General features: G+C 51.0%; 1 protein-coding gene across 10 annotated transcripts in view; it reads right to left on the bottom strand.

Moving 5' to 3' along the window:
* Nucleotides 1–7,430: 7,430 nt before the first annotated feature.
* The window catches only part of CUNH10orf90 (chromosome unknown C10orf90 homolog), a 264,377-nt gene continuing 250,346 nt past the window's right edge, over nt 7,431–21,461 (bottom strand). For all 10 annotated transcript variants that reach the window (XM_040486763.1, XM_040486766.1, XM_040486756.1 and 7 more), the window contains 3 exons: nt 11,860–11,923; nt 8,460–8,559; nt 7,431–8,371 (listed from right to left, as the gene is read on the bottom strand). In XM_040486763.1, coding sequence (XP_040342697.1) covers nt 8,333–8,371; nt 8,460–8,559; nt 11,860–11,923 — 203 coding nt within the window. In that variant the 3' untranslated portion in view covers nt 7,431–8,332. The remainder of the gene's footprint in view (nt 8,372–8,459; nt 8,560–11,859; nt 11,924–21,461) is intronic.

Raw genomic sequence — 21,461 nt, forward strand, 5'->3', positions numbered from 1 at the left:
CCCCCCCCCCCTTCTCCCTGAAACCGTCGTAAGATCCTGGTGGGAGAGGTGCTTCCCGGGACCCGGAAGAAGGGAGCAGCCTTGTCTCAGGGGAGGAAGGACACCAGGAGGATTCTGGGTGAGCAGGTCTTGCTAAGTTTCCCGCCCTTTAGTACCCTGAGCTCACACTACCCTTGCTGCCACCATGTTTTCCCATGACAGCGCATCAGAGCTAGGAGAAACACACTCAGGCAACCATTTCTTCAAGCGGTCCTTCCCTGACGATGGCCCCCGTGTCACAGCACATGTATACCAAGTAAATGAGCCTGCTTGTCTCCTGTGAATCCGTTCGTATTGGTTTCCAGGCCCGGCCAAGGGACCCCAAGAGGGTGGAGGACAAAATTTTCCCCCAAGGGGCACAAGTCTCTTCGGTGTCAGTGAAACGACATACAACATTAGTGAGATTTCGTCCGAAAGCACGTCTTTGCTCTTTGGTGCATTCACGCACGTGCGGCACGGGCAGCATAGAGGCTTGGGGTGGTTCTGGAAGGCGACAGGTATGGTTTCCACCTCAGCCCCAACCACCCACCCTCCCTGGGACCGCGCTCCCTCACACCGAACGGAGCTTAGTCCGTGGGTCCCGGCACACTGGCGTGCTTCTCCCAGTACAGACAGCGGCTCCGAGACAGGAGCGGCGGGAGGAGAGTCACCGGCATTTGGGGGTGCTCACCTTTCTGCTCTGAGCACCTGCCCTGCAGGAGGACCAGATGGGAGATGGGATCCACGATCCCTTGCCTCGCAAAGTACAGCCTTCTCTCTGTGCTGAGTGGGACTCTGGGATTATAAAAGAGCATCCAGGCCCCCAAACAGGCCAGTTTCTTCATCTGATGAAACCGTTGATCTGTTTCAGAGCTGCAGGAAACCGACCTTCACCGAGAGAGGTTAGTCTGCCTCAAGGTGGTACTGAAGGGCTTTCCTCAAGAGTGATCCTGACGTGACAATATTCCATTCTTATCTGACCTAGAAGCTCTTTCTTCTCCTTACACCCACATGCTGCAGCCCTAGCTCCCATTAAGAGGAAGCCAGTCCAGAGCCTATCTACCTCCTACTTCCTAGGGCTATTCTGAGGGTAAAGAATGTGAAATGGGCAGGATTTGCAAATGGGTAGATTTTTTTTTTTTTGCCTCAGGAAGAAAAAAAGACAGGGGGAGCTCAGAAAATGAAAAGAGACCACTGAACAGCTTGGAATCGTAAAGCCCGCTCTCTGAACATCTTTCATGAGACAATGGTCTTGAAGCCATGCTTTGTGGGGGAGAAGGAAGTAACTTTCTAAATTCCTCGAGTCTCACGAGCACATTAAGTACTCTGCCTAAGAGACTAGATCCCGCAGATTATATGCCAGGGACGGAGAGAATCCAGGATATGAAATCCACTTCCTCTAGGTTAGACAGAGGAAGGGTTTTCATTTGCTTCTCCGCTATGTTTCCGGGCCTGTCCAGGAGGCATGCAGGAAGTGTGAGGAAGTCCTGGTACCCTGTGCCTGAGAACAGGAAAGCAGAGCCCAGGCAGCAGGGAGAACCAGCAGACTCAAGTTCAGAGAGCGCACCTGCTGTAGACCGGGGTAGCTGGTGCCAGCAGCGTGGGCAAGGAATGGTGTGGCTGCAGAGGACGGCAAGGGCCCCGTCTTCGTCTACTCGGGCTGCCACAAATACCACGGGCTGGGAGCCTTACACAACAGAAACGCTGCACAGTCCGGAGGCTGGGAAGTCTGAGATTGAGGGGCCAACAAGCCATGTTTCATTCTGAGGTCTCTGCTCCTGGCTTAGAGGCAGCCACCTCCTGGTTGTGTGCTCAAGTGACCTCTTTGTGCACTTTGTGGGATGGAGTGCAAGCTTTCTGGCGTCTCTTCTTACAAGGACGCTGACCCTGCTGGATCGGGGGCCCATCCTCATGACTTCGCTTAGCTCTAATTACTTCCTCAGGTGCTCTATCTACAAATGCAGCCACACAGGAGGTTAGGGCTTCAACACGTGAATCTGGGGGAACACAAACATTCAGTCCGTAACAGGTCCTTTGCGGTCTGAGGACCCGGGAAGCTGATCTGAGACTGGGTCTTACTGCTCCCAGAGCTTGTCTCATGGGCATAGATGAGACCTGAGATACACAGATCGATAACCTTCCGTTTGTCTTTCTCTTATTGCCTTACAAGCCTTAGATGAGAACCTAGGACAGAGTGAGGGAAATCTCTCCTCCCCTACAACATAAAGCACACGGCACGCGTGTGCCATGTGGTTAGCACTCAGAAGAAAAACATTCCAAGCCATTATTTTTAGAGACATTTGAACTGGGTCCCACGCTCAGCAGGTTTCTGTCCAGGTTTCCTTCTGTTCGGAGGCTGCTCATGACCGACCAATCAGACACCGCTTCGTGTGCGGGGGGGGGGGGGGGGAAAGGGGGGGAAATCTCACCCAGCCGCTGAGGATAAGGGCTGAAACACCCCACTCTGAAACAAAGACTTCATCACGTTTCACAGATCTGAATCAGTTCCACCATCTAGAAGTCCCGAGGCCCACACATCCCGGTTTCATCTACGCAAAAATATTTGTTACCGATTGGAGGGGCGCAGGCTCAGCCTTGCTAACGAAATGTCACGGGCTACCAAAATCCCAGCAAGCTATCCTGAAGCATTTTGTCATTTTGATTTCACAAACGCTCCGGCTCAGAGAGCAACACTTGGAATTATAATTATGTCAGCATAGAATAATTAAGCCCGCCTAACCAGCCTTCACCGTATACTTTTCAACAAAAACAAGCACAAAACTTCTCTACAGGCACTCAATAGATTTCAGCGTTCAGGACAGATTTGGCAACGCGGAATCGTTCAGTGGACCATCGCCGCACATTCCTTCGGTGTCCGTGTAATAACATCGGTCACGAGGAACCACAGTGGATACGACACATACTGTGGTTTTATTTCCTTATAAATCGGCAGCAGTGAAAAGATTTATAATTTCCCTCTCACTGACATCAGTGGGCAAGGAGGCAGGCCGCCTCGTTGGCTTTGATGAAAGGGTATTACACATCGTATGTACTTAACATGGGTGACGGTTGTAATATCTTTTCCCTGATGTCAGTTACAGCTGCTGTCCCATTTCAGGCAGGTCAGGAAAGCCCAGACACCCAGCAAAGGAAGCGTGCTCTGAAAGTCAACCACAGGATGCTTTTTTCCCCTACGTCTTTTACTCTTGGTGCCGTTTCATAAAAAAAAAAGATTTAAAGAAACGCATGACGGTTTTTCTCAGCTGCAGTTTGGACCATAAACTTCGCTCTCTTCCATTGTAGGCTTGGGTAAGACTAAGCCAGCATTTTTGAAGATCCCAGAGGCAAGAAGGGGCTCTCTCTCTCCCCCCCTCCCCTCCTCCGAGCTCCCGATGTGCTGAGATCTGAGAGAAAGGCCACGGTTAGGCTGCAGCCTGGCAGGTGACAGCAGCATCCAGAATGTGGACGTGAAAACCTTCTGAGGGAAGCGAGAAGAAAAAAAATGGCACTTTTTCAACGCCTCCCCCTCTAAGACCCACACCCCAGACAACTACCTCAGACAGTCTCTTGGGGTCTCAGGATCAGAACTGTGCCTGAGGCAGCCGACTGGCTTGAAAAAAAAAACAACCCTTGATTCTAGGGGAGACTTGCCAAAGTTGTTGCTAGGTTCCATGTGGAGAAAACATTTGCGTGAAGGAGCCCGCCGCTCCCGGACGAGCAGCCCGACGGCGAGGAGAAAGGAGGGGGGCCCCCGTGGAATCCCGGGGAATTTTCGGACAGCCTGGCTCTCCCGATGAGCAGGGAGACGTCCTGGCAGCCCGGGACAGACAGAGAAGGAGAAAAATCCGGACGGATTGCCAGAGTGTTTCAGTCCTTGGTGCGCTTCCCAAAGGCTCCCGTTCAGAGAGACACCGCGGGCAACTCTCAAGCAGCCGCGAAAGTGCGCGCAACATACAAGCGCTGCTGATAGACTCGTTTGAATCACTGCACAGATTATTTCCTTTGCTTTAAAACGGGCACGCCAACGCTCCCACACGAAGCCACCGTGAGTCACTTCTGTGCCGCGTTCTCACTTCCTTAACCCACGACGCCTGTGTCCCCGCCGCCGGGCACCTTCCTGCTCATCTTGTCCTTCTGCATCCGACCTGCCTCCGACGCAGACCGTTGGTCATTTGATACAGTCGGAGACCCGGTCCGCTGCCTGCGATTTTTACCCCTAGCGTCGAAATTGGAGAACTGCCTAAGGAATGGGGTTTTCAACCAGTCTTCAGCAACTGGCGTTTCACAAATAGTTCTTTCAAAGAGCCTCGTTTCATCTGAGCAAGCATTTGCTGACTCACTCGGGGAGCACACAGCTTCCAGGAAGTTTGGTTGGCAATAGATGCTGGCTAAAAAAACCAAGGCAATTGTTTTTCCATTATTCCATTACCAGCTGGCAGAGAGGATAAATACCGAAATAGGAATTTCTCCTTCGACATGAAGTCATGGAGACCACAGTGAGACGGGCTGGTCCTGTTACCGTCTGTCCCTCTCAAGCTATTGCCAATGCAGCTTGGTTCGAGCTCACGGATATCGGCTACGAGTCTTCAGCTCTGCTCCCTGCTGTATCACTGGAAAGCAGTTCCACACGAGAACCCAAAGTACGCTCAGCGGTAGAGACATCAGCTCCAGGGGCACCTGGGTGGCTTACTCGGTTGAGCGTCCAATGTTGGCTCAGGTCATGATCTCCCGGTTCGTGAGTTCGAGCCCCAGCTCGGAGCCTGGAGCCTGCTTCGGATTCTGTGTCTCCCTCTCTCTCTGGCCCTCCCCTGCCTGCACTCTCTCTTTCTCTCTCTCCAAAAAATAAATAAATAAACATTAAAAAAAAGAGAAAGAAATCAGCTCCAGAACAGATTTGATCACTGAAGATACAAAGGTAGATGCTACTTAGAATTTCAAAATCATTAAAGTCTTTCCTGAGGTCTGATTTTAATAAGAGAACCCAGAAAGTAAGCAACCCATTCTGAGAGAAATAGAAGGGATGGCTGTTATGATTCAAGCCTTTACGCCCATATTTATTATAACATGATTGTGTTTCCATTATAACCTTATTAGAACAGAAAGGGAATGCTGGATATCTGAAATTTACTCATCAGTGTTACAAGACAAACAAAAACAAAAGGAAAAAAAAATTCAGTTCAGCAGAAACCGGGACGTTTTTATGTAGCCTTGTCCTGAGCTGGCTGTCCAGAGAAAAGATCAGCTCCAGCCAGACATTACAAATTCCTCAGAATTACCCAGAACTCCACCTCAGGCTGCTTAGTTAAGAAGTGTCCTCAGAAATACCTCATTCAATGGCATTCGATCCCAAGTTGACTTTTACTTATTGTGTGTGTGTGTGTGTGTGTGTATACATTATATGTTTAAATATATACATATATATTTAAGTTTATTTTTATTTGAGAGAGAGAGAGAGAGCAAGCAGGGGAGGGGCAGAGAGAGAGAGGGAGACAGAATCCCAAGCAGGCTCTGCACCATCAGCTCGGAGTTGGAGGTGGGGCTCAAGCTTACAAACGTAAGATCATAGCCTGAGCCCAAGTCAAGAGCTGGACACTTAACCGACTGAGCCTCCCAGGTGCCCCAAACTTACTGCTTACATTTTAAGACTTGGCATCAGGTTTGCAGAGGGGGTAAGCTCTTCATGGGCAACTTTCAGAAGGTGGATCCATCTAGGAACTCTGAGATACTTGGTTGTTAGGTGACATAAACCCAGTTCTTAGAAAGTGTCAGAGAACAGTCTAGAAGTGGTTGGACCCTGAATTTAAATTTTTGGCTAGGAAAAGCTTGGGAGACTCTCTGAAGATATTAAAGGAAAATAAGAAAAGGTGTGGCAGGATCTTTACCTGAGAAAGACTGTTCTGAACTAATGTAGATTTGACCTAAACTATTTAAAAGAGCACTAAACGTGAATAGAAATTCAGTGTACCATCTTGGAAGTTCAAGGAAGCCGGAATTAACCTCAAGGGTAAGCATCAACCACACTGTTGAAATTGTTTCTAAGGGGGAGAAGAGCTTGAGAGAAAAAGTAAGCTTGCGAAGCATCCTCTTTGTAGGACTGACTGTTGCTGCGGCAACCCACAAAGTTAACGGTCTTTCCGACGCACCTTAGCGCCAAGCTGAGGCACGATGGGAAAGAACAACTCACGGCCCCTGCGCCCAAGGTCTCCACTTCTGCATCCGCGTGACAGGACACACTCGGAGTATGCTTGCTTCGGGTCGGGCATGCTTTGCTTCCGAGCACCTTATTCCCACGGATGACTCCGTTCCCATAACGACCGCGAGGAGGTGACGTTTTCTCCGTTTTATAGGTGAAGAAACTGAGGCTAGGCCAAGGAACGTGCTGGGCCAGCGTTCGCCTCCGTCCTCTTGCCCTGGCGAAGCTGCCCTTCTTGCCTGCTCCGTTGAAGTGAATCTGGGCCCTGTGTTTTCCCTCCGCTCGCGGGCACAACACTAAGCTTTGTCGGTAAAGGAGACTGAGACACTGTGGGAGAGAAGGGTGCCGCCTTCTAGGCCTGGGGCAGTTTGCTCAGCGGGCTCCTGTGGGTCAGGCTGCGGCTGCTTCCCCAGCATTACCCCCCAGGCAGTACCAGAGCAAAGTAACATGGCTCCCTGTGCATCTTAGAGATCCGGCTTCTGGAAAGTTCCAGAGGGAGGATTTTCAACCAGATCCATCAGCAGGGCATCGCAGGAACGCCTGTCACCTGCGGAGCCGCAATCATCCCTCTGCATCCTATCTGCTCCTTCCAGGACACTGTCGCTGCCACCTGCACACTTCCGAGTTCCCTTGACGTCTCACTCACCAATCCCTCGTTAGTCCAGTCCCGTTATGGTAAATGGTTGTGGACATCATGCTTCCCCGTCCGAGTTGCCATGTGGCTTCTCTCTCCTGACCGGATCCAGACCGACACCCTTGCCTAAGGGCACAGACCGGGAAGCAGTGCAGCCAAGACCTGAACCCGGAGTCTTCTCCTGACCGTGTTGTTCGATCGTCTCCAGCTGGTGGCTCCTGATACAATGCCCCCAAAGGACAAAGCACCAATTCATCCCGGAGGGCGGGGCAGAGGGGACGGTGTCAGGAGAGAATCTGGGGTTTTTAAGCAGTTTTCTGGCAGATACAGACATGAAAGGCGTTCCAGAAAAGGGGATGGTCTATGCAATATTGGAGAAAGGATGGGGACAGGGGTGCCGGCAGGGCCTGACTTCTCCCAAGCCTGCCCTCTGGGGACGACCTTCCTCCCCCGGGCATCAGGAAGCACGGGGGCTCCTGACCTGGGTGCTGGGGCGGTAAGAGGAGCAGGTCAGAGGCCATTTCTCACCGAGTGTCATCCATAGAGGCTGCTCAGTTTATAAAGCAGAATACACGACAGCGATACTTTAATTTTTGTAATAACTGCATTTATTTCCATTTTTGATAAAAACGAGTTAGGTTCTTAACTCCCCAAACACACATTTATAAATATTGAACAATGTCAATCGTTGGAAGGACAGAGGGCAGAGCTGGAGCCATCGGGCCATTTTTGGCGACCCGGCCGGCTTTTGTCTTGGGAGGAGGGGGGCTTTGTGGTAAACACCGAGGTCACCTATAATTTTTTTCCCACCAATTCTGCTCTACTGGCTTCTGTGGAAACAGAGCCTTTTTCTAGAGGAGGACTCAGAACGGGGTGGGGTAGTGAGGGTGCCCTGGCCACCCCAGGTCACAGAGGAGCAGGCTGCGTGCCCCCTGGCCTCTGGCAGAGTGCCCACTGCCCTCCAAGGTCAGCTTCTAGCATTCTGTGGCCCACACAGCCAGGGAATTTTGAAGAATAATGGGTGCTAACTTGGAGTTTGCAGAACTGGCAAAAGTTGGGATTGATACTTAAAAAGTGATAGATTTAGGTCCCCAAATTTGATTAAAAAAAAAAAAACAAAACCAATAACCCCCCGGGATCTAGGCCCATGTGAACGGATAAGGCCTCCCCCCCCCCGCCCCGGTGGGATGTGGCTGAAACTCCAAATCTAAAAGTAAGTCCCAAAGTGGAAAAATGAAGGGACTGTGTCTAGAGGTTTGCATCCCACCCGTCACCCCTCTAGAGTCTGGGGACCCATTTCCTCAAGGGTTACTGTTCTTGTGTGGTTTGGGTAAGCAATTCAGGAAGCTAGGTTTTCCTTTCTGAAAAAAAAAAAATCCAAAATAAAATAAGTTTTCATTTCATGAAGATGATGCTACGTTTAATGGTTGATCCAGCGTTTGAAGTCATGTCGGGTCCAGGTAGGGGGTCAGCAGGGCGGCCTGTGTTTAGACCGCGTTCCTTTGAAGCAGCTGGTCCAGTAATTGCTAGGGAAGCAGGAGACAAACATGTGAAGTTCAGGTTCAGCATCTGTGAGCCACGCACACATCACACCTGCTGGGGCCAGGCCATTACCTTTTTGAAGACTTCAGCACGGAGTCTGTTACTCTGTAAGATCACTCTTTTCTTTTGTTCTTCTTTTTTCCTTTTAACTTCCGGCAAGTTATTATAGATTCTGAAACAGATTCAGAAAACCTGTGGAATGGTAGCAAGACAACGTGTGCCTGTGGGGGAGCTGTGTCCTGTCTTGTCGGCAGGCTCTCCTTCTACAAAGAGGAGCCCAGCTGCAGAGGGGCCGTCTCGGAGCTGGGAGGCACCCGGACCCAGCGCTGCCCTACCGGCTCTGTCTCCAGAACAGGCGGTGGAAGCTGGGACATCACCAGTGGGCAGCACCCCCAACGCCCCCCCTGCCGACCCGGGGTCAAAGCTGAGAAGCCAGCTGTGGGAGTGACCGTCCCTTCTTTGCCACCTCCCCCTCCCACTGTCTAAGACATGCTTGTTTAAAGCGAGAGATTCCAAACCTACTGCTTTGCCCCTCCGTGTAAACTTGCCCCAGGTACCGTTTTCCTACAATTTTTTTTTACCTTCCTGTGACTCAGAAACAGAGCGCTGAATACATGGAAGTAACAGGAATTGTGCTGGAATAACACACACATAAATGTGTATTTACCTCTTAACGTGATGCCTTCCTAATCAAACTGCTTCCAAATACGTCTCAGGCATACATATTATGCTCTTGTCCTGGTGTAAAATGAGGAGTTTTCAAGGGAAGTGGGGCCCAAGAGACCTTCTTCTGGACCCTTCCTTCCTACCTCCTAACGGGAGCTGTTTGCATACTGACACCAAACAATATTTCTGCGAGAATCCACAGACGCAGTAGAGCGGCTGCGCCTGGGCTTTTGGGTTTTGCTAGGTACATGGCACGTGGGTCAACACCTTTTTGTCATGTTCTTTCATGTCTGAAAGCCAGACAAAATTTGTTTAATCGGTTCCACTGTTAAAATAATAAGTAACGAAGTATAAAAATATTAATGATGACAAAATTAGCAGGTGACGTTATCTTGGTTTCTGAGCACCGGGCTGACCACCTGACGTGAATGTTCTCAATCGTCACAACAGTCGAGAGAGGCACGCAGTGTCCTGCTTCCATAGGAATGAGGAACCCGAGCCCCAGCGAGGCCGGGAGACTCGTGTAAAGTCTGTCAGCTGGAGGATGGGCTGGGCTTCGAACCTTGGTCTGTCCATCCCCACACAGCACTGTCCCCCGACCAGGTGGCAGAAAACGTCCGGGAAAAGCTTATGCCGTTGACACGGTTTGAATGAATAAATGAACACACGGTTGCCATATCCAGGAACTATTCTAGAAAGGGCCAGGGAGAGGACTGTAAGGAATCAGTAGGCAAGCTGAATGTCCCAAAGTTCCATGGTGGAAATCCCTTCAGATGCACAGAGACCGTCTTCCTGACACCAACCATCTGAATCATGTGGGCAATCTCAGATAAAAACTCCGGGTCTCACTCCTAGGGGCCTGGATGCAGTATTTCTAAATAACCTACGGTATATCCATACGATGCACCCCGTGGCAGATATTTAAGTGAATGAGGAAAATCATCCATAACTGTATCTTTTGACATAGAAAGACCCCGCAGACATAAAGTGAAAAAAGGCTATGGAAAAAATATATATAATATGATGCCATTTATGGTTAAAAATTGGACAACTGTAGGGGCGCCTGGGTGGCTCGGTCAGTTAAGCGCCCGACTTTGGCTCAGGTCATGATCTCGCGGTTTGTGAGTTCCAGCCCCGCGTCGGGCTCTGTGCTGACAGCTCGGAGCCTGGAGCCTGCTTCGGATTCTGGGTCTCCCCCTCTCTCTGCCCCTCCCCCACGTGTGCTCTGTCTCTATCAAAAATAAATAAAATGTAAAAAAAAAAATTGTAAAAAATGGATAATTGTAGATGTACAAATAAAAGTCTATTTTCAGGCACAGAAAGGACACACAGACAGCTGATAACCATGGGTCTCTGAAGAAAGGCCTGGGTGCAGGGACGTGATGTGGGGGGAAGACAGTTGGTCATGGGGGACTGTAGTTTCATCTCCACTGTTTGAGTTTTTAAGATAAAAACTACTAACAAAGGAAACAAAAGAAAAGAAAGCTCTGGTGAGACTGAGGACTGAGGGCCAGGGTCAGAGCCCATTCAGGGCACAGAGTGAAAACCCCAGCACTGACTCCTTCCAGGGGAGGCACCTTAACCTGGCTTGTGTGTCCTCTCCGAACCTCAGTTTCCTTTTTAGTAAAACGATAGGACGATCCTGTCCACCATGAGTGCCGCCTTGAGCTCTATTATTTTAATTGCAAGGCTCCATAATAGCAGTTTGGGGTTTGGAGACTGGGAGGGAGAGAGTTGGCTGAGTTTTTTCACTGAATTGAAAAAGGAATACTTTTGGCCTGAGGTATACACAACCCTACACTTCTAAATCGGCAAGTCTGAAAACCCAGTGGCCCTGTAAACCCCCAGCTAGAAGGCGGTGAACCAGGTTGCTAATGGGATGGCCCCCTTTCTCCTCCCTTGCACCTTTTCACTTACAAAGGGGTTCCCTGCAGATGACCGAAGTTGGCTAATTATCACAGAAGCGATACAGCCATGGTAAAAGCAGAAATGCTGTGCCTGGGCCGTGGAGAAACACATTCTTCCTATTTCCGTAGTTTCTCTCAGCACACTATCAGTTTGGTTTAATTATTACAGCTCCTCCCAGCGCTAGATACTTTATGATAAACTGATGACATTTTACTGGCACGAACTTGGCCGACACTGCCGAGTTATAACATTTTGGTGACGAGGCCGGGGCTCAGAAAGAACGGCCCCCTTTGTGTGCAGCAGGTGGGTGAGAATTAGTAGGGGTCTAGGGCAGCAACCAGCCACACAGAACAGGGAGAGCTAGCTTGTGGACAGCGAGGCCTCCAAGCCCGCCGGGGATGGAACAGCGGGAACACCCAGCGCGTGGCCCTCTGTGGCTCTGCGGGCTCCCACATGCCAGCAGCCTCCAAGTCTGGACTCCCTTCGGCAGGCTCCGCCACCGTCCAGGCCCTCAGGAGAAACCACCTCTGTCCTCCTCCCGAAATTACCTTCAAAGGTGCACCGCGACCGACAGCTCCTGCCCACAGAGACGATGAGAGCGTGCAGAAGCGCTCCCATTACGAGCCTGGGGATCTCTCAGAGACCAGTTACCGGATCAGTTCAGAAGCCAAGACCCACCGCTTTCCCAAGGCTTTTCCAAGAACGGCATTAACGTTCCGAGGTGCGATTGGACAAACGCACTTCTTTCAGCCAGCTTCTCAAATTCACGGCCAAGAAGACCTCAGACCTTAGAGGCAGAGCTGACAACAATGGCTGCTCTGGACGGCACTTGGATGCGTCGGCCCCCCCTCCGCCATCTTCCCCCACAACTTCTTGACCTCCAACCACCACCAAGTACCTTTTAGATCGCAGGTGCATCTCCTTCTCCGAAATGTACCTTTCTTTGGGTTTGAACAAGTTATCTGGAAAGAAACAGAAAGATTAGTTTCAGAAGCTATGGCTATTGCACATTTCTAGAGAAACATTACAGTGGGCCGAGGACGCACTTGGTTATTGAGCCTCAGTCTAAGCCCCCACCTGACACTAGGTTTTTGGTACCTCTGAGGACAAGGAAGTCTCCCAGCTATCACTGGAGCATTTTGAGAGCAGGGGTTGATACTCATAAGTGGGCCCCTGCCCCTCAGGGACGTTCAGCCTCTGAATCCATTCTCACGGCGGGAATACCCCTTTTCAGAGTCGGAAAGGCAACGGACAACAACATAGTAGGAACGCCTGTCTAGGGTCCTTTGAGAAAGTGCACAGTGACTGAGAATCACTATGAGTCTGGAATGTTTTCAGTGTAAATACATATTACTAATTACAATGAGGTTTGTACATTAAAAGTGGTACGTATTTTACAGATTATTTATTTATTTTGAGAGAGAGAGAGAGAGAGAGAGCGTGCGCACGCAGGCGGGGCAGAAAAAGAGGGCGAGAGGGAGATCCCCAAGCAGGCTCTGCACTGTCAGCACACAGCCCAACGCAAGGCTCGAACTCACAAACCGTGAGATCGTGACCCGAGCTGAAAGCAAGAGTTGGACGCTTAACCGACTGAGCCACCCAGGCGCCCCAAAAGTAGTATGTATGTTTTCAAAACAGCGTATATGTACCTTTTTGCAATAACTTAAATCCCCACGATGCTCTCCACCCTATGGATTAACCAAGAGTCGGTCACGCAAAAATACTCTTGGGGTACGTGTTACATGGAGTTACAGCTGAGAAGGTGCCATGCTTTCTGAAACACCTACACAGTGACCAGTTTACCCCTTCCATTGAGCAAAGCAGGCACACGACCCAGCATCCTAGCTAAGTGTCACAGAGTTGAAAGGGGCTCCTTGGGATCCCCAGCAAAGACCCCACGTGTCTCTATTAATCTCCATGTGGATCTATCCCCTCACTCAGTAGAGCCACGCAAGACTTCTCGGGCTTACAGAATTTTCCATGAATATACACGAAGGGGGGTGGGTAAAGAGAGGGATGCTAACAAATTTGTCCCCTCTGGAGAAAGAAAACACTGGTACTGATTTACAAGTTGGAAACAACACAGTGGCTGAGCTTGTAGTCTGTCTGGTTACTCAACGCAGAAGAAAAAATGGCACCGTTGCTAAACTTCAAAGGGAAGACTCAGAGAAGAAATACAAGAGGGGTCAAAACAATCAGAAGAATGTTCCCAGCTAGAGGGAAATGTCCCCAGTGTTTGGAAAGGTATGAGAAAGGAGCAGCCAACATCACCGCGAAGATCTCCAGGGTGCCTCCCAGCAGCCCACACTTGGCCTTCGCTCCAGGTAGGACCAGGCCAGAGTGGAGAGCCTCAGACACAACCTAATCACTTTCCCAAGGAAATGGGGCGGCACCTCAAGGTAGGCACTTATGCGCTTGGGTGAGCACTTGTATGACTGGTTGAAGACTCCCACTCAGGCGAGGAGAAGGAACCTCTACAAAAAATTAGCCTCAAACCTGGATTAGCACTCGCTCAGGAGCCGCTCAAGAGTAGAGGGAGGTCAACCCAGACAGACAGACGGACAGACAGACAGTGTTCCAAGGGAATACGAATACAAATTGGAGTTGTGACTTTTTTTTTTAAACTTTATTCATTTTTTTGCCCCCCCCCTTGGGAAATAAAAATTTTTTTTTTTTTTTTTTTTAAAGTTTGTTTCTTTAGAGCACCTGATACCACAATGGAGCTTCGGTTTTGTTTCCAAGAGGAAACAAAAGCAAATGCGAGCTCCTTGGCACCTCCACTGTTTTGTTTTCTGGACTCTTCGTGGCCTGCTGTGCCTCAGCGGAAATTTGAATTCGGGGCCCAGCAGCCCCGTTAGGTACAAAAAACAAGCAGGGCTCCGTCCAAGAGGGCGCGCCCCAGCTGGTGGGCTCCACCCACGCTTTGGGAAAGTGTCTGCTCCTCGGCTGCTGACTTGAGTTTTCCTAACAGCACCAAACACATCGGATGAACGGTGAGACCTTTTGTTCTGGTGGGGAGGGAAGAGAGAGGCGGCAGGTCTATGCCCCTGGAGGAGGTTGTGTGAAATAAAACAAGGGTGTCGCTAATGGCGCCCAACCTCACCGGGGCGAACAGAGCCCGGCCTGGCACTTTGAGAGCCGTGTGTCACATCCGAGGGGTCCACGTTGTGATTTATAGCAGGACCGCTAGGGTTCACTGGACGCCCTCCAACCTGATCTCCGCTGACCCGCACACCAACCCTGTGACATGCGCGTGATTTTTTTGTGCTTTAGCGTCCGGGTAATCGGACTTCAAAGAGCTGGGTTTCAGCCCGAATCAGTCCAGCCCCGTCCACACAGGCTCTTGACCTCAGAACACTGCTGCTAATTCGTACTGCAGAATCCATATTTTGGGGCATGCTGATGAGTGCCAGCTCCCTTCCCACGAGATGCACCCAAACTTCGTTTCTCTTATCCTCCTTGCAACTCCTACGTCACCAGGGGAGGCTCAGAAGAAAACAAAAGTAGGCAGGATCCTGCCACCATGAATTTCATTTGTGGAGGGGGGAGGCCAGATAATTTACAAACTGGCCACAAAGAATCAGGCAAGTGCTCTGATGGCCACAGGGTAGAGGGGGGCCGGGGCGGTCGGGAGGGCCCCTCGGGGGAGGAGGTATTTAAACCACAACCCAAATGACCACAAGACCAGCAGTGGGGAGGCCTGGTGGGAACCAACGAGGGAGGGAGGAGGGCACGAGGCGCGCGGTGACGTCAGGCCAGTGGCTGGCCCAAGATCAAAGACAGCAACATTCTCCCCCCAGGTCACCCTTGACAACCACCAGGGGGCTCTGACCACGATGCCCGCGCGTGGGCATTGGAAACGTGAACCCCAAGCTCCAGGTGATGCTAACGTGCACACAAACTGGGAGGCATCCGTACTGTGCTCTGCAGGCCTGTTTTTAGGAGCTTTTTCTCCACAGTGAGACAGAGAGCCACGTGGGGTTCACACAGGAGATCCGACGTGTGTTGTTAGGAGACGACCGGTGGCTGTTCATACACAAACCAGGTGGAGGAGGTACAAACAGGCCGAAGGAAGGCAGATCAGGCACCTGGGGGGGGATCCTGGAGACGGCGGTGCTCCCGGGGCCGGGAAGCAGGTGGTCTCCAGCCTCAGGGACGCTGCCCATGTGCAAAGTGAGGTGCAAAGAGAAGAATCAGGGTGACGTCCAGGCTGTGCGCTGCACTGGCCATTCATGTGATGACTGTTAATGCTTTCACCTCTTCGGCGCTCTGGTGAGACATCCGGGGAACTAAGCCCAGGGTGAGAGCCAGATAAATGAGGCCTTTAGGGGCAGAACCGAGGGTCTGTGTGGGGTCCAGGGCTCTGGGGGAGACTTCTGAGCAGCAGACAGCTAAGCCGAATCTTGAAAAAGGAAGAGCTGTCCCCAACGGTGGAGAGGAATGAGGCAGCCCCACTGGGACCCGCCTGCAGCCAGAGATGGTTTTACAAGGACAGGTGCAGGGGACCCGTCTGGGACCTCATTTCAGGGAACAGAAACCATCCTGCATGAGCTTTGCTCAAAAATACAGCGAAATCGCATCTATCCATTGTCTTGGAATGAAAATTCTGCCTTTATGAAATTAAAGTGACGGGCGAGAACAATTTTCAGCCTGCTTACTGGTCTTTTATGGATTTTCCTTGAAGCTTTGTTGTTCTAACTCACTGATACAGAGGAAAGAAAACCATGGCTGTAGTCACTTCTCATTAACATTCAAATCGAGGAAGTTTGGGGTTTGTTTTCAGTTTTTTCAATAAAATGACTAAGGTAAATTGCCCATTTCTGTATTTCTAGAAAGTCGTGCCCTGCGCGCCCCCCCCCCCCCCCCTCCCGAGAGGGTGTGTCTGGCTCATTACCGTAACCGAGCCATGGGGCCTGTGTTGATCATTTAATTTGCAAGGCCAGACATGCTTCAGCCCTTGCCTGTTTCAAAGTCAGCCAATAACCAGCTACCAAGATTTTGGTGCTTCGGAGGCTACTCTGGAAGAGCAGCTGAGTCAAAGCTGAGTCCCGATACCCCGTCAATCTCTATAAATACCTGTGGGTGTTTATTACAGCCCTCACCTCCTACATGTGAACACACACACATACACACACACATATACACACACATACACACAGATGGGTGGACTCCACATTCAGGGGGCTGACAGTATTGCCAGGAGGCAGCAAGGATCACCCAGACGCCAGCAGATTGGTTGTTTATGGGGCTGAGGTTCTTTTTCCTCCGCGCACAGAGCCCTTATCTACCGCTCTGATTGCAAAGCTTCATTTTCCCTATTGAACAAGTAATCTAAATGATAATCAAGTTCACACTGGATTTATTACTACGATGCCCTCCCAGAAGCTCATTTTCTGCAGTCACCCTGAGCACTTTGAAGAATCCTTCAGGCACTTGCTTCCCCTATCTTAGAAACACCAAAACCAAGGGATGCCTGTTGGAGAGAATCCAGCAGGGAGCCAACAAACCACTTTGGAGTGTAGACACCAAGTCTACACCTCTCAGAATCTTCTATTAGAGACAGGGCCTCCCAAAAGGAATGAAAATGGGGTGTGTTTGGGGGGAACATCTCTGAGGATGTTCTCTAAAAAAAGGCCCCCCAAATCTCGTGTTCTGAGATCACAAGGCTGCTCATTTTGCCAGTGAGCTGTTCAGAGCCAATGAGCAGCTGAGCATCCGGCCGCTGGAATAATCACATGGTGGTTTTCAAGAGTTGAATCTCGTTACTTGTGCCTCATTTCTATTCAGCTCCCTTCAATGGGACCTCTAATCTGCCTGACAGAGGCAACAACAAAGGGGTCTCGCTTGGACTAATTAGCCCTCCAGAAATTAAATGATACACATCACACCGGACAAACGCAAGTGGAAAGACTCTTAGGCCGCTTGCTTCCGAAGTGCTCTTGAGATGATGAAGTCTTGGGCTGGATAACCGTTTCCCATTTTTCTCAGATCTGTTCTAGCCTTCGGTGGAATCCAGCTCTGAATGACAGCTCCACACCGTGAACAGCCTGCTCCGGGGGCCCGGAAGGTGGTGGACGCGGCCCAGACGCTGGCATTTAAGTGAAAGTGATGCTCGTCCCAATCACCACCCGGCCACACAACAGAGAGGCTGCTATCAAAGTGCGAGTGTAGTGAGGCTCTCAGATCCTTCTGGTGAAGACATACAACATTCAGAAATGAAAAATAAACCAGAGGTCTCCGGGGATCATCCGTTTCTCTTTGCAGGCTCAGTGTGAGAAGCAGAGTACGAAGCCTCCTGGTTAGAGAAGACTCACTCGTTCTCTTCATGGAGAGCTCAACTCCTGCACAGAGATTCACCCCCGAGTTCAGAGCGTGAGTGCGGGGATGGCGCGGTGATGAGAAGGGCTCACCAAGAACGCAGGCGGATCTTCGTAACTGAACTCTTCTTTTTTTTTTTTTTTAAGTTTCTTTTCTTTTCTTTCTTTTTTTTTGAAAGAGAGGCAGAAAGTGAGTGGGGGAAAGGACAGAGAGAGAGGGAGACAGAATCCCAAGCAGGATCTGCACAGTGCACAGCCCGATGTGGGGCTCGAGCTCACCAACCGGGAGATTGTGACCTGAGTCGAAACCAAGAGTCGGACACGTAACTGACTGAGCCGCCCAGGCGCCCCGTGATGGGAGAACTCTTGATTCAGCATGGCGCAGACGGGGCCCGGGGACCACAGCTCCAGCTCCCCCAGCTGAAGGAAACAGATCCCCAGGTCAAACATGTCTATCAAGAACAGTTTTGGAGATAAATGGAGTCTTTACGCAATTCCCTGGTTAAATCCTGAACTAGGACCAAAAGCAGCAGCACAAGCCCTCAGGGGCTTTTCCGACGTGGCTCTAGAGTTGGTTTCCAGCCGTCTGCCAGACCAGCTCTTTCCCCAGGTGGCACGAAACCCCTTGAGGACAAGGGGGGTGGATTTCTTCTACTCTGTTTGCTTTCTCACCACCCCCCGCCAAACCCCTGCCCCTTTCCATCCACACTCCATCCCTGCGGCCAAAGACAAATTTCCATTTATTACTTAATCACTCCGCAAAGACCCAGCAAAGGATAAAGGGGCCCACGGCTCTCTGTTGGCTCCCACAAAAGCCACGGGGACCACAGAGGAAGGCGAGCCTGTGTCCGCGAGGTCTCTCCCCTGCATCACTCCTGTCTGAGCTCTTGGTATAGACAAGCCCCCTCCTTCTCCCATTAGGTCACACGGTCATGCTTGTGACATACTTTCCAAAGGGACTACCTGGCTCCTCTTGTCTGATGGACATCGTGCTGGGTACCAGCATGATGGCATTGGTGCGGATGCCAGGGGAACCCTCACGGTCTAGGCAGGGCCTGTCAACGCACAAGCGTCCAGTGGGGCAAAGTCGAACACAGACTGCGAAGCCGGCACCACAGTCTGCTGCCCAGAGGTCCCCACGGCCCTCCACCCTTGCTTCCTGGCACTGCTAGACCAAAAGAATACAAGCAAGGAGGGTGAGGCCCCCTTCCCGCCATCCCAGGTGGCTGTGGGAAACGGCAGACTTACACTCTGGTTGGGGTTTCCTTAGCAAAGCATATGGTAGATCTTTCTATAAGCAAAGATTCCTAGAACAACATTTCCAAAGTGAACTCTCAAGAAGTAGATCAAAGCATTCCAAGGTAAAAACAAAAAAAAGTTTAGGGTAAACAAATGTAAGCAGTCTTCATTGTTGCACAACTTCTCAGTGCCTTTAACAGTTGTAATGCTGTTTTCAAAGTTATTATTTGTAGCTAGAGGATTTAAACTCTATTAGAAAGAAAATCTGGTGTACTCGCCCCCACGTTTTCTTTAAAAGGTGTGTGTATTCAAAGGCAAGTTTAAATTACTCATTTATTTATTTTTATTTTTTTTTAATGTTTATTTATTTTTGAGACAGAGAGAGATACAGCATGAATGGGGGAGGGTCAGAGAGAGGGAGACACAGAATCTGAAATAGGCTCCAGGCTCTGAGCTGTCAGCACAGAGCCCGACGCGGGGCTTGAACTCACGGACCGCGAGATCATGACCTGAGCCGAAGTCGGCCGCTCCACCGACTGAGCCACCCAGGTGCCCCTAAATTACTCATTTCAAGGAACTTTAACAATGGCCCAAATCACACTCTTCCCCATAAGACAGCAACAGTTGGTGAAAGTCCGAAAGATTAACTGTTGATACGAGAGTCATTGTTTGCTCCGATTCCAGGGTTTCCCAGGATTTTTTCGAGAACCACAAAATATGGTGATTTACAGACGATGAATAAACTTTCCTTCTCATTGCCAAGTAGATTTATGTCCTCAGTGTCACTGCAAGGTTTACTACTGCACTGCATTGTGGGATAAGAGGGAAATCATTTGGAAAATACAATCCAGGCAATCGAGAAAAGGAATATCTCTGAACCAGGGAGTCTTTTAGCTAAATCCTGTTCCTTGTTTTCTTTGCAGGCTGATGAAGTAACAATTACTTTCATCTGATAAGCGCATTTAAAAACTCCTTTGTGAGTAATGGCGGGAGAACTACCCCCAAATATTTATTCAGATGTCTTATGGAGAAACATTCACGAGATCAGACCAGGCAACGACGTGGGACAACGGGGCTGGTGCTCAGCTAGCTGCGTGATGAACAGCACGTTTTTATTACCGCGATGACTTCCCCAGCCATCTCATATCTGCTGGGTCACTTCTCCAGCTCGATGCTCTGGGAATGCGAATTAATTTTAATGCTCGCTCCAGCCAAGAATCATCACTGAAGGCAGATCTGCTGGAGAAGGAATTCTGTAGCGCCTTCCGGAGAATTCCGTCCCTCTGCTGGTCCGTGATTTGAATGGCTCTGACTTGGATCACCTTGGGAAGTGTGGATAATGCAATTCAGATTAATTCGGGTGCGGGAGGGCTGCCCAGAGTGACTCAGGGCGGCAGGCGTGTGCCCACCGGCATTTACAATCTAGGGCGATTTGACTAGCATGCCCGCAGGACCGTAATCCAAAGTGAAGACAGTCAGGGGGGTGGGGATCCAGAGAGGTGCAAGACCACGAGCGCTCAAATGGAAGAGGGAGGGGGAGGGGGGGAGTGGATGGGAGTATCAGGGAGAGCTTCACGGAAGAAGGGGCTACTCCTCGTGGGTCTTCCACACATTCACGGGTTGCGGGGACAAGCTGGGAGGGCCACAGCCACAGCGATTCACAAAGAGCTAAGTGTGCATCACCACAGGGTCCAGGGCGGGCACGGCAGGAGGCAGAAGGAAGTGCCTTGGGGGCAAGAGATTAAGGAAGAGGCTGGATTTTATAGGGCAGAGACAAGTAGAGACAGATAAGCCTTCTACCAGCGGGTTTAGGGACCCTGAGGTAAGGAAGGACAGCCAATGAGACCAGCTGAGCAGGGAAGGGTGCAGGGGGGCAGAGTCAGGCTAGGAGGGGTCTCGGTCGTAGGGGTGAAATCCAGGAGGCTCTGGGCTGGGTCCACAGAGGATAGTGAGGGTTGCTGCTGACTGAGCACCTACGAGCTACAGGTTCTGTGCTGTCTATGCCTGTGGGTGCCAACCCACCTACCCCACCCTATGTCTGAGGTCGCCATACCTGATGCTTTTGGTTCATCCCGCCCCAGATTCATTCTGCAAGGGGGAAGCAGGGACTAATTCTGAAACATTCCAATTCCCTGGTGAAGGTCGGCCCGTGAACACGACCAACCCCCGGGACCCAGGGAGCTGCATGGGGATGATGGTCCACAGCCTGGGTAACCATGGTGACGTGGGCAAAAGAGCCCTGATGGGGGAAGGGAGGGGGGAGGCCCTTAGACGGGAGAGTCTGTACCCTCAGAGGCCGAGAGCAAAGCCTGATCCCTGCCTTCCTCCTTCGGCTGCTTCTCTCCTCCACACTTCAACAGTCACCGCAGTGTATCCATTCTGCCCAGTTGCCATCATCCCGCATCCCCCTGCCCTGCCCTGGGACTGCCTACCATGACCCGCCTGGGGCTTCCGACCTCGAAATGAGGTTCAATTTGGAAGCGGCATCTATGGTCACCCCCCTCGATCCGCACCCCCACTTGGCAGTCTAGTCCTAGCCAAACTGACACCCTGACAATTCTCCCTGCTGACGTTATACCCTCACCCGCACCACCGTGCGCGGTCTCTACCTATCCCAGCGCAGCTCCGAGGTCTCCCCATCAGAAGGCACCCCCAGCCCCAAGTATCGCCTGCACCCTTTCCCTATGAGGTGGGGAGGGCCGTGAGACCTGGGACTGTACTGGGCACACAGCGGGTTCTCGAGAAAGGCTTACTAACAGGTGGATGAAAAGGCTTTTCATGTCACTTGCCACAGCCCGCCCAGAGGTGGCCCAGGAGGCTCCCGGCGAGCAAGCGGACGCGTCCCCACTTTGAGAATTCAAACTCCAGCCGGCGAGACAGTAAAGACAGGCCGGGCTGTAGGCAGGGCCTTTATAATGCCACGTCCTTGTGGCTCTCTAGTCTC

This window comes from Herpailurus yagouaroundi, unplaced genomic scaffold (assembly GCF_014898765.1).
Source record: "Herpailurus yagouaroundi ecotype Mexico unplaced genomic scaffold, PumYag 163, whole genome shotgun sequence".
NCBI classification, from domain to species: Eukaryota; Metazoa; Chordata; class Mammalia; order Carnivora; family Felidae; genus Herpailurus; species Herpailurus yagouaroundi.